At 42.1% G+C, this 16,342-nt stretch overlaps 1 protein-coding gene across 13 annotated transcripts in view; it reads left to right on the top strand.

Annotated features, from left to right (window-relative positions):
• EHBP1 (EH domain binding protein 1) overlaps window positions 1-16,342 on the top strand; it is a 226,642-nt gene that overhangs the window by 150,762 nt on the left and 59,538 nt on the right. For all 13 annotated transcript variants that reach the window (XM_040598120.1, XM_040598132.1, XM_040598131.1 and 10 more), the window contains 2 exons: window positions 1,412-2,326; window positions 4,233-4,376. In XM_040598120.1, coding sequence (XP_040454054.1) covers window positions 1,412-2,326; window positions 4,233-4,376 — 1,059 coding nt within the window. The remainder of the gene's footprint in view (window positions 1-1,411; window positions 2,327-4,232; window positions 4,377-16,342) is intronic.

Genomic DNA, 16,342 nt, shown 5'->3' with positions numbered 1-16,342 from the left:
AGCAAGTGAAACGGCCGGCTCTGCCGAGGCGGCCGGGCCTGCGGGCACCCACCCTGCAGCGTTCACGGGCACGAAAACCAAGCGGATGAAAAGAGTCGGGTTCTTTTCTTTCTCCCACCCTTCCAAAACTAAATACATCAAGGAAATAATGTAAAACGGGTAGAGTTGAAGCCAGTGATGTGTGTTATTGTTTCCCTGTGAAAGGACAGGTTCTTGTCCATGTCTTACATTTAGCATCCCTTTTTGTTCCCATTAGCGTAGGGGCAGCTGTGAACGTTTCGGACCCCGTCAGAGGCAGGAGAATAGAGCTGCAGCGCGGCGGGGGGAGAAGCCAGCATGCTCTGAGTGCTTCTACGCTAACAGGAGGCCTCTTTAAAGGCTTCCTTGAAACTCAATATTGTCTTCCAGGGTTAATCCAGGATAGTAATAATTAATTGTAAATTGAGAAACGGCTCTAATTCTTCAAAACTAGAAAAACCTGATGCACCAAGCCCACTGGCTTAAAGGGCTAGCAGAAAGGAGACAATGTGGCCTCACAAAGTGGGAGGCTTGCAAACTGTTCAGCTTTGGGAAATGAAAGTGGAGTGGGAATGAAATTCACTTTCTCTTTCTTATAAATGTAGTATCAACAAATGTTTTTAAAATGCATTTCTTTGTTGGATTAATGTGATATATCTCTTATATCAAGTAATCTGCGGTGGTGGTCTTTTTGCCTATCTGGACATAGTTTTTCATCAACACAAATCACTGCAATTACATGACCAGGAGAAGAGAGAAGGTTGATCGCCAGTGATAAAGCCCAAGATGGATTAGTGTTGTGTTTCTTATATCTTTGTTTCTTATCTTAAAAAGCCATCCTTAGTTGCTTTTTTTCTGGTCCAACTCTTACACTTTTTTTTTTTGTGTGTGCTTGTTTCCTGCTACTTGAGTAAGAACCACTTAAGACATTGGTAGGTTTTCTGAGTGCAAACAGAAGGGCTTTTAAGTTGTGGTTTCATGAACAGCTTTTTACTCATGGAAGTGGCGTCATTTTGAGTAACTAAAGATTTTAGTGTAGTGTACTATTGAGGTATGTTAAAAACAGTTGAAACAGTGCCATTTGAGTGTCTTCACTGGCCATATTCTCTTGGGTTTGCATTGCTATTGGGATACTCTGGGAGATATCTAGAAACCATTGGGGAAAAATCGATGAGTTTGATGTTGGATTGTGGGAAAAAAAAAAAAAAAAAGGTAACTGCTGTAATGAAGCCAAAAGACTCATAAGTAGTAGAGTTGAACTCACACTGTTCCTGTAATACTGGGTATGTTTTAGGCTTGCTTATTTTGACTGAAACTTCCCCTTGCATTCTTGAAATGTTATGTTACGTAAGCAACTGCCATGTTGTAATCTTTATTTTGTCTGTTTTTAAAGGCATATGATGGATTTGCCAGTTTAGGAATATCACGATTGCTGGAACCTTCTGACATGGTTTTATTAGCGATACCTGACAAACTGACTGTTATGACCTATCTCTATCAAATAAGGGCGCATTTCTGTGGCCAGGAATTAAACGTGGTTCAAATAGAGGAGAACAGTAGTAAAAGCACATACAAAGTGGGTAACTATGAAACGGACACAAACAGTTCTGTCGACCAGGAAAAATTCTACGCGGAGCTGAGCGACCTGAACCGGGAGCCCGAGCTGCACCCGCCGGACAGCGGTTTGGCAGACTTTGCTTCTCAGGATGACTCCGTGTTTGTAAATGACAGTGGTGTTGGTGAATCTGAGAGCGAGCACCAAACTCCTGATGACCATTTAAGCCCAAGCACAGCTTCCCCTTCTTCTCGCAGGACTCGAAGTGACACAGATCCACAGAAATCCCAGCAGAGCTCTGGAAGGACTTCTGCGTCTGAAGAGGTTGGGCGGTGTGGTGGTACAGATGCAGCACAAGCACAGCCTGTGTTGGGGAGGAAGAAATTGCTGATAGCTGATAATTTAGACTTGAGTGACTTGGCACATGTCGGTGATGAAAAAGAGGATGTGTCTCCCACGGCTGCTGGGGAAGATAACGACAAGAAGAGACACCAGAGCTCAGACAGTACCTCTGGTTCCTCAGAGCAAGAAAAGCTGGGACGTATCGGGTCCACGGAGAGCACGAGAGCAGATCCCGGTTCGCCTGTCACAAACCCAAGTTCATCTCCTACTTCTAAGCTTGGATACTCCTTCAAAAAGGATACGGATCTCACAAAGAAACCGCATGCTTCTCTGAGGCAGACAGAATCCGAGTCTGACGGTGATGCCAGAACAGCTTTAAATCATGCGGATCAAACTGCAAAAACAGCCCAGGTAAGAAATTTAACCTGTCTTACACCTGCGAGTCGGGATGGAGTTGCTGTTCGAGTTCTTTCTCCATGTTCATAATTTGCACCGTATCGTCAGTGTAAATGGTGAGATGACCAGGGTATTTTTATTGTTGTGCCATAAATACTTTGAAAAGTAGGTGGTGCTGAAAAAGAGCCGTTACGTGAAAAAATATTTTACAGGAATTGTCCTCCTGTTAATCTTTCTGATCTCTTTGATATTAAAGTTGTATTCTCAGCTGTCTGAAAGAAGATAGCTCCAAGGCTCTTGCCACTGAGGTGTGGCAACACCTTTCTTCTGAGCATTGCATACTGAAACAAAAACTGCAAAAAGGCTTATCAATTCATTGATCGATATTCAAAAATTGTAAAGTTTTGAATACTTTAAAATGTACCAAAGAGATTTCAAAATCTTGTCTGAGAAACCACACAGCCTTGTGAAAATAGCCACGATGGTGATGTAGAAACTTCAGAAAATGAAGTTACGCTGTTCATCGACTGGCGTGAAGTACAGTTACTTAACTACAGTATCACTTTCTTTTCTCTAAGGAAACAAAGTGTATGCCTAGCTACCTTGCAGATTTAGTGTGAGGATGAACGCTGAATATTATATAAATGCTGAGTATTATCAATAAAACATATCCCAAAAATACATTAAAAATGTTTTCAGCCCTGTTTACAGAATTGCCACAGCAGGCTCATGGTGTTACCTGTGACGGGCTTTCTTGAGTTTGGGCTTTCTCTGGCATTGTGTCGTTAGCTCTGGTGGGAAAGGAATATAGGAGGGTTTGGGGCACTGTGGATCGCTTCACGTATTTTTACATTTTTTCCTGAGTAAGCATCATAAAGGTTTATTTTATTGCAAGAGAAGCAGTCTGTTGATGGGTAATAATCGCCAACTATGAGTTCCATAGCCAGCTAATTTCTTTCCTTTAATTGGTGAAGTCTCATGAAGTTTCTCTTCATCATCATCTTTGTGTGCCGGGTGAGAAGGGAACGGCTTGGCCCACACACAGTGGTGGAACAGGAGGAGACGGGATGGGATGTCTTCTCTGTGAAGACTTCAATGTGCAAGCGTGTAGTAGGCCAAGAAGAAGGAAGAGATGACCCTGACGAGTTCTCTGCTGTTAAATGTCTGTGCATTTGCACGTGGTGGCAGAACCTCGGATGGGAGCCTCAGTCAGCACCTTGAGTGTGGCTGTTGGCTCGTCCCCCCCTGGGCTCCCACCCTGCCGGCGCGGGGGCACAGCCTGCGTCTGTCCCAGGCTGCGTAGCGCAGAGCCTGGGGCCGCGGTGCCCTGCGTCCTGCCGCGTACGGGGGCCGCGGTGCTGCCTACCCCGCACCCCTCTCCTGGGCCTTCTGCTCCGCTACAGAATCGCTCACAGGTGTGGGGAAGGGACTCCTGGGGCAGTTCATAAATGAAGTAGGATCAGGCATTTTCACAGGTTTTTTTGCCCTGTACCCAGCCTCTTTGTGTTCAGTTTAAGTTATAAATGAGCGATACCCATATAAGTAGCTAACGAAGCGTTATATTTGCATACATATTAAAGTAAATAAGTAAACACATAGCACATTTAACATAGCTTCCACAAAGTCAATTATTTTTTTCCCCATTTGCAGTTTAAAGGCATTAAATGTTGATAGAAATTAAGTTTTAAGGGGAGGGGAGAGAACTCTTATTTACATTATAAAGGCCCATGACATTTTTTTTAATTTTACATTTTGATCATCTTTACTTTTCATTTCTATAGAATGCTGTCACCTCATGAAGCTGTAATCCATGTGACTCCTCACCTTTATTATATAGGAAGGCTCCTGGCTGTTAACTACTGTATAAACATCGAGTACCCTGAGGCTGCCTTGCTGTTAATTATATTTCTTTATTTTTAAGCAACGTATGTTGTCAAGACAGGAAGAACTTAAAGAACGAGCAAGAGTTCTGCTGGAGCAAGCAAGAAGAGATGCAGCTTTAAAGGCAGGGAATAAGCAGCTAACCAATACCATCATCCCAGCCCGCAACAAGCAGCTGAATGACGTAAGAAATATTGGCCAGTATGGCAGTTTACATAGTTAAAATTTATTGTATGTACATACGCTTTGGGGGGAGCGTGTCCTTGCAGGATTTTCCTTTTCCACGCTGAATTGCTCTGGTGTGTCACATCCCCTTAGTTCACTCCAGCCTGTTGCTCCTGCGGTTACAGCCAGCAGAAGGATGCCTTGGACTTCCCCGGAGGCAGAGGCCTGGGAGCACCTTCTTTGAGTGGTACTGCACTTTCTAATGGGACGAAAAACAAAAGTTACTTGTTAAATGATAGCAAAGTAATTTATGCTATTTTTGATTACTTCTCTTTTTTCAGTTAATGTAAATGCATTCCCCGTGCCTGTGATGTCAGCTATTTGCTGCCTCATAAGTGTTGTGGCAGTGAATGAAGCTGCTTGTGACAGTCTTGTAAAAGAGTTGATGGAACAATTCCCTTCTATCACCGAACTTGATTATGCTGGTGAGGTGGGAAAGTGGAGCTGGGGAATGAGCTTCAGTGTTGAAGCAGCTATGGCTGCACCTCCAGTGGCCTCCGTGGTGACCTGGAAGGATGCATACTCTCTGGAGATGAAAGCTAATTAATTTTTATGCAAACCTTCGCAATGCAGGTTTTGTGATTCCAACTATTGCGCATTAGAGCCTGTACTGGCAACTGAAAATGTAAATGTAACCGAAACATAATGATACAGAGAAAGGCTTGAATCTTTACTGCTTCACGTCTTTCAGAGCCTAGTCCTGAGGGGCAGATTCTGCTTTTTACATAATTGGGATCATACAATCAAAAAAGAAGACAGTGATTTAATGTCTCATTTCATTCTCTTAACTCTCTTGAATTCCTGCTGTACTTCTTTTTTTCTTAACAATTCTTCTCCCCAAACCGACACTTTCTTTCTACAAAATATATTCATATATATGCAGACAAGTCTTATTTTTATAATGATGACATAATAATATATAAGCAATCTTTTTATTACTTTGTATTCAAGTTTTTCCTAGATAAGTCTATTTTAGTATAAATTTCACTTTGGATTTTTTTTTTTAATTAGTCTTTCATAAATCAAACAGCATTGGAGGAGGGATAGTATAGGCAACTACTCAGGCAGAAACAACTGTAATTAAAGTTGCCTAACATTTTTTATTACAAGCTCCTATTTTCAGAGGTTTTACAACTTTGCTAGTATTTCATTGTTTGAGCTGAAGTTTTCCCCATCAGCTCTCTGCTTCGGGGTAATATTAATCTGTTTATTTATTTATTTATTGCTTCAGAAAACACTGGTCAGCTGTATTAGGTTGGATAAAGCATGGTTTTATCCATGTTAAAAAATATCTATGGGAAGAAAGTTGCATCCCCTTCTGAAACAGGAAAATCTGTTCAGAACAAAGTTGTGTTAATAGAACAGTCTCGTCAGAGAGCCTTGGAGTTCAGAAAAGTTGGTCAGTGTTGGTACATGTTGTCTGTACGGACGCAGCACAGCCAGAGCATCTTTTACCGGCGCTCCCCCAAGGATCTGGGCCCACTCTGATGCAGGGCATAGTACTGGAAAACAAAACTTGCCTTTTACACTCAAAGTCTTGCAGATGAAATCTGAGCAGGAGGAAAAGGAGCTGCCCCCATGGCACGCAGAGAGGTGTCGGGGTAGATGGCGATGGGAAGTTAAACTAGAACGAGGACTGTGTCTAGCTGAAGGATAGGAGGTGGGGACAGGGTTTTCAGGGTGAGAGTCAGGATTGCGTAGCTCAGGAAGCCAGATTCCCCACAGGCCCTTATATCATTTGTTACAGAGGCTGAAAAATTAATGAGAAGCTGCGGGAAAGAGAAGGGCCGCTCTGCAGAGCCAGAGTTTCTTACTGCCTCCATCAGAAGTTCTTTACGAAGTTGGGAAGGTACCTTCAACCCACTGTACTCAAGGTGGAGGATTCCTTGATTTCTAATTTCCAACCCAGGGTTCTTGGGGGCTGATTTCTGGCAGTTTTGAATGCGCCCAGCTGTAGCCAAGTCAAGGAGAACCATGCTGTGAACAAATGGTCCTGGTCCCCCTGAAACACTGGGCGCTCTGAGTGAGCAGGTAATGGCACTCTTGTCTTGAGTTGGCTGTAACATAAGGATAACAAAAGCTCCTTGGCTCAGAAAGGTGGTATGGAGGTGTAATTTGGAAACTCTTAGATATGGTAGTGAAGAATCCCACAGACACGCTCTGGAAGAAATGAATAATTCTGTGTTCAGAGAAAAGTTTAAGTAGTGTATTTTAAACAAGGTGCAGGGCAGGCGGCAAACAATGAGGGTGCAGCGAGGAACTGAGCAGTTCTTCACCCACTGAACATTGTCAGTCATGGCCACTGAAGAAGACAAGTATCCTGTAGGGGAAAAAAAGTATGGGCTAGGCAATTAAAAACTGTACAGCCTTGCATGGGTTCCAATTTCGGAGAGCTAGTGTAATTTTGACATTTTCTAACTTCTGAGCGCTTGACTTACCAGGCTCAACATGCTCCTAATGCATTTCAGTGGGAAACATGCATTGTGGAAGTGGGGTGTCTTTAAGGAGGCTGGTATAGAATTCATACTTCATATAAAATATGCGGTTGCTATATAATAATATATATTATATAGTGCTGGATATAACATATGTTATATACATATCCATATATGTGTATGTTCTGAATGGGGATGTATGTATCTAGAGGTCGTTGCTTATTTGAATTTTGGTGAATAGTACAGACTTAGTCCTGTTCAGTGTTTTCTGGTCATTAAGGTTAATTAATAAGAATCTGGACTCCGAGCAGCGCTGTCTATGCCAGCGTGTGGTGATGTGCAGTGGTTAGTTACCCAAACGAGAGTTACGATCCTGGGAATCGGCGCTCAGTAGTGGGAATTGGACTGAGCTTGTTTTGGGGGTGAATTGGGAGGGATTCAAAATAAAACGGCTTAAAATAGGAAGATCTAATTTCAAATAAGAAAACTTTAAATAGGTAGTTCAGGGCCAATACTTCCAATTCTGGAAGTTTGTGGTTGCACCTTTTTTGCTACCGTCACAACAGAGCTTTGGGCAGCCCAGTCTGTCCGTGCGTGCCCTGCAGACCCGTCAGCCCAGCTGGGCCGGGCACAGTCATTCCTCACTTCTGAGAATCTTGTCCCGTAGGCTTTGCTCTGACTACGTTACCTTTGCCGTATGAGAGCTAGGAGTTGCTGTTTTCTTAGTAATCAAATGAGTACAAAGTTTGTGGGGTTGGATTGCTGCTGGAGGTCAACAAAAGGGAGAAAATTTCCAAGTCTGGTCCCTGGTCACAAATGCAGGGTATGTGCTCGCCTGGTTTGTTTTGGTAAAAGTCTTTTGTAAAAAAAAAACACCACAAAACTGTTCCTGTTTCTCCTCTAAGCACAGGGCAAATACCTTAGACCTTCTTCAGCCTAAGTCTTGCCCTTCCTCTGACAGAACCAATATTGTGTTATTTTTTTTCAGTAGTGCTGTACTCCGGGCTTGCTTTTTCTATTCTTTTCTTTTTCTATTCTTTTCTTTTTCTATTCTTTTCTTTTCCGCTTCCTCTTCGCTTCCTCTTCACTTCTTCCCCCTTTTTTAAAATCTCGATCTCTTTATTGACCACTAACTGGCCTTTCATGGGGTATTGGCTGCTTTCACATGACTTGTCCATTCTCTTGGCTGTTTACCCCTTTTTCTTGAGTCTGCTTTCTTGCTGCAGCATGCTTCCATCCTCTCATGTTTGTGCTCTGAGGTTAGGCCCATGCCTGTATCCTCACTTGCTTTGCTTTTTTAATTTCTTTTGTAACTCAGAAATTGATGAAGTTGTGCAAGTAGAAGAGTAAGGCACCAAATTTGCTCGTATACCCGTTAACACAGTCTCATTTTCCTCTGAAGCGCCTATTTCTCGTTGCATCCCAAGCTGTATCCTCTTCCCTTTCTTTAGTTTGTGTTTTCTTGTTCTTTCCTCTCTCTCAGGCTTTCAGCTGTGTGCCCTGGCCATTTCAGCCCCGCTTCTTCTCCTGTTTAACTTTTGTTTTCTTAATACTCTCTCCACTCGTTCTTCCCTTAGACATCTTTGCTCTGTGCCGTCAGCTCCATCAGCTTCCATTCCTGTTCAGCCCACCTGGTGTAGCCCCGTCACTCTCTGCTGGCTTCCTCTGTTTGTATCACACTAGCTCTGTTTCTTTTCTCCTGTTTCTTCCCTACTTGCAGCATGGTACAGAAGTTTTTTCACTGTTAGGTCTGCTCTTCTGGCACTTCTCAGAAGCCCTCAGTCTGCAAGCTGTACGCGTGCCAGCCTCTATGGAGGTATGTAAGCCTGTAGGCAAGTATTTGAAGTCTTTAAGAAGAGGCTGTGTTGATCAGAAACTCCTTGAAAACATGCTCGTGGTTTGGGAGGATCATAGATATGGCCTTAAAATTGATGCAGCCTTTTGGAGACTGGAAGAATTAGTTTTAAGAGCTCTGTGAAGAGAGCTACTGATCCCCTCATATATCCCTTTCTCTATGGTAGATTTATAAACAGCTCAGCCTTTCTGCTTGCTTTCTTGATGTAGGTGTGCATGTAGTGACTCTTTTACGAGATGCTTCTGTCATTTCCAATCTGGTATAGCAGCTGTAATCACTTAGCTTTTAACCAGGAGAGCCTTTTTATTAGCTTACTCATTTTTATTTAACTCACCTTTTCTCATGATGAATATCACAGGGCTGGAAGGAACATATCTGCTCCCACCAGCTGTTGTGAAATAACCTGTAGTGATGGTTGTTAGCAGTAGCAGCCTGGCTGGAATGGGATGCTGGAAAGGCAAGGAGGCTGGAGCTGGTCTGCGCGACCTAACAGGCACAGGGGCAGGCTAGAGGGAGGACCAGGACGAGGGGGAAATCCTCAGGGGGCTGGAAGGGCTCTCCAGCAGGGAGCCCTCGCTTGCAGAACGTGGAGTGGAACCCATAATTCTTGGATCTCAGCATAACTCCACTGTCAGCAAGTATCTGCGAAGGCCGGTGGCAAAATGTTCATCTTACTCTTCTTTAATGACTGGTCCGCATAAAGAATGGAAATTTACTGCAGCTGTCACTTACTCTGTAAACTCAAATGGCTATGGTTATGGAGTCAGCATGATTACAGAGAATGGAATTATGAGTTAAGAAATGCACAGGCAACTTTAATTAACCTCCTTTGTGTATATGCATTATGATGCAGTCTTTAATTATGTGATCACATACTATTTTCCCCAAAGCAATTGTGTCTCATTTAGCTCAGAGGATTGAGGTGATGTAGAAGGCTGTTTGTCCAGAGGACCTCTGTCCTCTTGGTTGCAGAAACTGGAAGGTGTACAGCAAACGAAGCAGGGATTGCAAGGAGCGAAAGGATGGAGGTCACAGTTAAGGTGCTTGAAAGAATGAAATGTAGTGCTGCCTTTGCCTCAGAGTGCCCGATCAGTGCGAAGTGTTTTGAACCAAACTTGCTCCAGGTGGTCACTAATGGCGTATCCTTCCTCTCTGGATGGCCACCTGAAGCGAAGGTTTGATTTGCAAATGCACCGAGTGTTTGGGTCGGTCAGGGAAGTCATTGGAGCTGTGCTTGAGACAGAACGGGCTGCATAAAGCCAAGTGTACTGAAAACCCCCAGGTGACAGGCTTCCCCGAGCGAGCATCCAGGGTTAGATCCTTTTAGCTGGATCTCTCCCTCTCAGTTCTCATCTGAAGAACGGGGCAATACCACCACCACGGGGTGTGGTGAGAAGGGAGTGTGATTAACGCTTTTGAGGCACTTACATACTGTAGTGACGAGCACTGTAGAAAAGCCCTTGAAGAAATCAATAATTCTGTCTACAGAGCAGGATCTGAATATTGTGGAGTAAAGAACAGTGCTACTTACTCATGGACCTATGTACCGAAGAATGAAAATAACCCAAAGTGTTGGGCACCGCTCGGTAGAGCTCGGGACGGAGCAGGATGCAAACTGAGATGGTGCCCACTAGTTTTATTTCTGGTATCTCCTAAATCATGCATCACGTTCTTTTAACTTGCTCTGGCAAAGGAGACGGCTTTAGCAGGGAACGCTGTATAGCGTGGAGTTCACGGTGTACAGCGCTTGTCTGGCAGGGGATGTGGGTTTCTTCCTAACACGGGCCGCAGGTCGTTCCTGAGGTTATTTGGGCTTTGCACAAGCCAAGGATTCCACCTTGGTGAATTTAGGTGCAAGGCTGGGCCACAGATATGGATTTGGCCAAAACATTTTGCGTATTTGAGATCTGGGATAGGTTCTGGGGGGCAGGAGTTCAGTACCGTGATGCCCGGGAGGGAATCGCTCTTGTCTTTTGCCTCTTGTGAAATGGGAAAACTTTCTCTTTCTTCACAGCAGTATTTGAGGATGACTAGACTCAAAATTGTGGGGGTCTCTATTTGGACAATAAGTATTTAAAGCCAGATTACTATAAAACAAAAGGGTGGTTTTGGAGGGCAATCCTGATGCTGATGCTGCGCTTAAATGCAGCTGTTGCTGGCTTGCTTTCTGTGCAGAGAAAGGGTTGGGTTTACTTATCCCTGCGACCATTATTGCATAGTTATTAAAGCTGAATGACAGTTATAGCTGCCTAAATATTTTTTTAAAAAAATAAAAGGTCTGGAAGAGCAGTGGGGACTATATTCAGCTTTTGTAGTAGAATTTGAAAGTACAAAGTATTTCACCGAAAAGCTGTTGCCTCCAAACATGCGAGCGCTGTCTGCGTACCGAGGGCAGCAGGAACAGGCTATGCATGAGATTGTTTCTTTCAGCTCAGAGTATTGCTTTTTATTACTCCCTTCCTCAAAGGACTTGTTGCAGCTGTATCTAATTCATATTTAATAAGCTCTTTCTACTTCAGGTGTCAATCTGTTGTCCCCACTACTTTTCATTTTCATAAATATTTGAGTGCGTAATGGTAACTTTTTTTTGCACGCACAGTGGACCGGTGGAAATGGAAGTCTTTTTAGAAAGGCTTCAGAAAGTGACAAAAACATGAGTTTCTATGCTCTTTAATTTTGATTGCATTCATTTGCACAGATATGGTTGCAAGCTGCAATAAAAGAAAAATAAAGCATTCTATTAAATGCTCAGAAAAAAAGCTTTATTAAATGGCCCCATTTGTTGATCACGAATCTGCTGCCCCTCTGAGCTAATAAGCTCCAAACTGTCCCGCTCTAATACGTGACCAAGAAGTAAACTCTAGCCAACACGAACAGAAGTGGTACAGGAAGCAAATTCACAGTAGGCTGCAAACCCAGGATATTTTAATTTGATTGAAAGATGCCTTAAACTCAAGTTAGCATTGCAAGTATTCTTCCCTCCAGATATTTTAACAAGTTCTTGAAAAATGAGTGCCGGATGGCTTTATTCAATAAATCTTTTTTCTGTGTGAAACCAGAATCCCTACTTCTGTTCCATTAGGAAAGGCATCTAGCTTTATCAGTGGATTTTTTAATATTTTTTTCCCTGTAGTGTCCTCAGTTGGAAAATAAATGCCTGTGATTGAGGTGGTAATGTTAATTCATTTAAGGAAACGCTCCCAAGTTATTCCTATCTTGTTTTTCAAAAAAAAAAAACAAACCCCAAAGAGAAAATCTGATCTTTATTAATTAAACATCTAACGTGAATTTTTTGAGGTATAGTACTTTGCAGATGGCAGCCTTGGTCTTTTATATTAATTGGAAAATATTGATTGAAAAAAAACTAGTCTGTCATGCTAATAATTGCAACCAGATTTAGATATGATCACTAGATCTTCCTGAGATTACAAAGAAGAAGTTACCATCTAATTGGTAAAAAGATTGAACATTATTTTGGTAATCCCTGAGCTTTGGTAACTTATTCCCTGTTGTTCATTTATATGTCTTGTCTGTATGCCACTATGAAGTGGTTAAATATGGTTTAAGCTGATAAGGCAGTGCTGTATAGTATTTACATTTCATGAGCATTCCAAGTTTTATAGCTCTTTTAACAATATACTTTTCTTTAAATGAAGGTTAGACCTGCTGACTGAACACTTCAAAACCCCAGCTGAACTGATATTTACTTCTTTATAACAACAAGCTAAGGTTGAGATAGCCTGATCTTATTTCCTTGATGGCAATAACAAACAACTTGTTTTATGTAACGCTACTCAATACATGAAAATAAAAAAAATCTGTAGCTTTCCAAGAAGGTTCTACATCTTCTGACTTCGTATTTGATCTGTTTAAGCACTATGAAGTTGTGATATTTTGCTCTACAGAAACACTGTCAGAGACAACTCCCTGACGTAGCTGGGAAAATAAATCAATTAGTGCAAGTAAACTCATTTCTAAGAAGAATTAGTATGCACTGTCAGTTTTGTACCGGGAGGGATTTCACGAATAAAGTGTAACCTTTGCTAATGCAAGACAAATGTTATGCAGTTTGAGTTTTAGATATAAATGCTTGAGATTCTCAGCTGAATTTTATTGCTGTTATTTTGATAAGCTGTATCTGTTTACACCACTTAAGCATCCGGCCTAAATATAAAAATACATGGCTATGTGTGATGTGGATGTAAATTCAAGGTGCTGCGTAGTCTGCTGCAGCTTAAACTGTGCACGCTCACAGAAAATAGGCTGTCAGTTTATTAACTGAATTTTAAGATCGTCTGAACAACGTTAGTTCAAAAACTTCAGCGTCTTCTATCCATTTATAAATATTAGCGAAAAAAAGAAAAAAGCTGTCGGTGTTTCAGGGCTGTCCCTTTGTGTACGCAGCGAGACCCGGGTTTCTTAGCATCTGGAATGCTCCTTTCCTATGGCTGCTGGCAACGGCGGGTGTGTTCTGTGTGGATGTTCGGTACACGCTGTTGTGAATCCCAGGATGATATCGGCATTACTTAGAGCTGTATTTCGCATCGCCTATTCTGTTTTTGCTCAGCATGCACAAGGGTAGAGTTAAAATCTTTATTCATTTCATTTAAAAATGTTTCTTTTGTTCTCCTTATCATGTTCTGGCTTTCCCAAGGATATATGCCTTGAACGAAAAGTCACATGTGCATTACTAATTGTGTGCCATTGTATTTACAGTTCCTAGTGGTGGCACTGTGAAGCTACTAATTCTTTTGCTTCACTTGATGTAAAATAATCTGAGTGTCTTTGATAGCAGTGAAACAGTATTAATTGTTTTGTACATTTCTTGGTCACTCTTCTTAGGTGGTCTTCATAATCTATTAGAACTTTCAGCCAGATTTTTGTAATGTCATGCCTCCAGCAGTGATTAAATTGGTAATTAATGAACAGTCCTTGGCAACATAAACCACATCCCGTTAATTTTCCCTTTTGAGTTTTTAGAAGTTGTCGTCTCTGTCAGAAAGCATTGCGCCACCTTGCTACGGCCCCTTGGCATGGAACCACAACGGCTTGATTTTTTGCAGCCATTAGTAGATCAGAGCAGTAATTTCACAGTATTTTGGTCAGGGTAATTATAGTACCAAGTACCGAGTAGAGTTGGGAATTCACACAGAAGTCCAGAAATACCAGGTGAGCTTCCTTGTGTTCACTGGGACGTTATGATTAGTTTAATTGGGCTTTGTTTGATTTCTGCCGCGGAGACTCTTTGTGCCACGGCGCTGCAGCCACTTTCCACTTTAGTGTTTCTGACCTGCATTGACAGGAACTGGTGCAAACATGAACTCTTTGAAGTGGGACTCTTTGGAGAGGGCAGCTGGGAAAGGGGGAGAGCCATGGGCGCAGTTTACTGTAGCAAAGCTGCGCACCGGACCCAGCGCTCTGCGTCTGCAGGCGATGCGCTTCGAGTTCTTTTATATTTTCAGCCGGAGCAGATGACGTTTCTGCTACGTGCGTGCAAATGTTTAGTCAATTCCTGCGTTTCAAAATGCAGTCTTTTTTTTTTTTTTTTTTTTTTTTTTTAATTGCTGGCTTTTATATAGCACCTGCTGTTCCACCTTCCTTTGAAGATACAGTCGTCTCTCCCACCAGAAATACTGCGACTCGCCCCTTTAGTCCCACAAACAAATCTGGGCGAATGCATTAATGAGGCTGCAGCTGCACGTAGCAGTTCACATGTCACCAAATCGTAGGTGAAGGCATTCATACTTGAGTGACTGACTATAGGTGTAGCGGCCTTCAGCAGTACATTGTGCACATTAAAGTTTAAATAGTCACTTGCCTGTTGGCTTCTGAATGAAAGGACTGTCACTGGTCACTTCTCCTGAAGCCTTAATGAAACCAAATAGTTTGCTATGAGTTTGGGGCTAACCATTGGGGTGTTTCATGCAGTCTTGTCAGTTGATGTTCATGAATTGACTTGAACGGAGATCAAAGTGTTTCTCAAAATGGAGAAGCGGGGAGAGAGACAGCTCCTTCAATTGCACCACAAGAGCTAATCAAGCCATCAGTTCTTTATGCACTCTGCGTGCCTTTAGAATTTAATACCCAATGGTTTGTCAGGACAAATTGAAATTCGGGGGTCGGGGGGGTGTCCCTCCTCAGCCTGCTGCAAATAAAGCAGACGCTTCACTCTTCTGGAGTCTCGTTTTGATAGATTCTATAATTTAGTGTAAAGCTGCGATGTTGATTAAATATTTGTGGTTAGGGGGAAAAAAAGTTAAGGTAAAGGATTTAGTGGGCATTATGCGCCTTAACGCTGTTTAAAGGTGCAGGCTTAAAGTGAAAGAGAAACTAAACTCCGGCGCGATTTTTTTGTTTGTTTCTTTCTTTCATTGGTTGCTAATGAACTTTTTTTGCTGAAACATTTTAAATTGGATTCAGAAGATAGTTTTTTGAGTGTCAGTTAAAACAAAGTCATGTGAAAATGCCTCTCTCCCTCCCTCCCTCCCTCACTCCCTCTCTCTCTTTTTAATTGATATGATTTAGGCAGAGGAAAATGGTAAGAGGGGGGGTTTCTATTGCAGAAGCAATTTTTAAGGGATTTAGTCTTATTTAGCCTGAAGGTCTTCGCACTAATGAGAGCACTTAAGTTACGTCCAGGCGTTGATTAGACAGCTCATCTATCAACTGGAGCATGAGAATTTTTATTTTAGGTACCTTTTATACATTATAAATGTATATGCTTTTTTTTTAATTAGTTTAGACTTTATTTTGCACAAAATTTTAATTACCTTCTTTCGCATCCGAGGTGGCTGCAATGCAGCTGGCAGAGCTCAAGCAGTAACAGTGAAATACTCGAGATTTGATGAGAAATAGTATCGACACTGTATCTGTAGAAATTGGCGTGAGGAATGCAAATTGCTACCCAGATACATTCCTTAAACTGCCACGAGCCCCCTTAAAGTCTAAATACATTTATTCAGGGAATGCGGAATTATATATATTTGAAAATGCTCAACCACACACACACACCCAAAAAAACCCTGTGAATGCTCTCTCTACCTGTAGTTTTTTTGGGCCATGTTTAAAACACAATAGCGTCTTAATTATTTTCTGAACCATTCTGAAAAGTACAGCTTTTGTAACTTTTTGACATTTCAGGTTTAAAAAAAAAAATTAAAATGTTGCCACCAGCTTGCACTATGAGCAGCCTGTAATAACAGTTAAAAAAGCTTTCTGAACTATTTGACAAGATTTCTTAGTGCTGAGGCCATATGCTGTAGCCTTTAAGCTATTTCTTCCTATCAGTTTCATTATCACCTGCCTCTGAGTCTCCAATATCATCAGTAAGCACATGCAGAATCATAATTATGCCATGTACAAGTTCTTTGATAACATGTACAGTTTTCTTCTTAATTCTTTATCAAATGCATTGATCGTGGCATGTGTGCATTGATCCAGGTCCACCATCTGGCTGTGTGTGATAAGCACAGTGGCATCTTTGCATTTCCACTGTCATTCATTGCGCTACAATTTGGCTGCAGGGGAGTAGTGGCTGGGATTAGCCCTGTTCTGCTACTTACTTGCATTTTAAGTTGACACCTCTACAGCGGCTCAGACCACATTACAAACTGAAACACATACGCACGACTTAGT

This window comes from Falco naumanni, chromosome 6, assembly GCF_017639655.2.
Source record: "Falco naumanni isolate bFalNau1 chromosome 6, bFalNau1.pat, whole genome shotgun sequence".
Lineage (NCBI taxonomy): Eukaryota > Metazoa > Chordata > Aves > Falconiformes > Falconidae > Falco > Falco naumanni.
The sequence above is the reverse complement of the archived record's forward strand: the minus strand, read 5'-3'. Positions and strand labels throughout refer to the sequence as shown.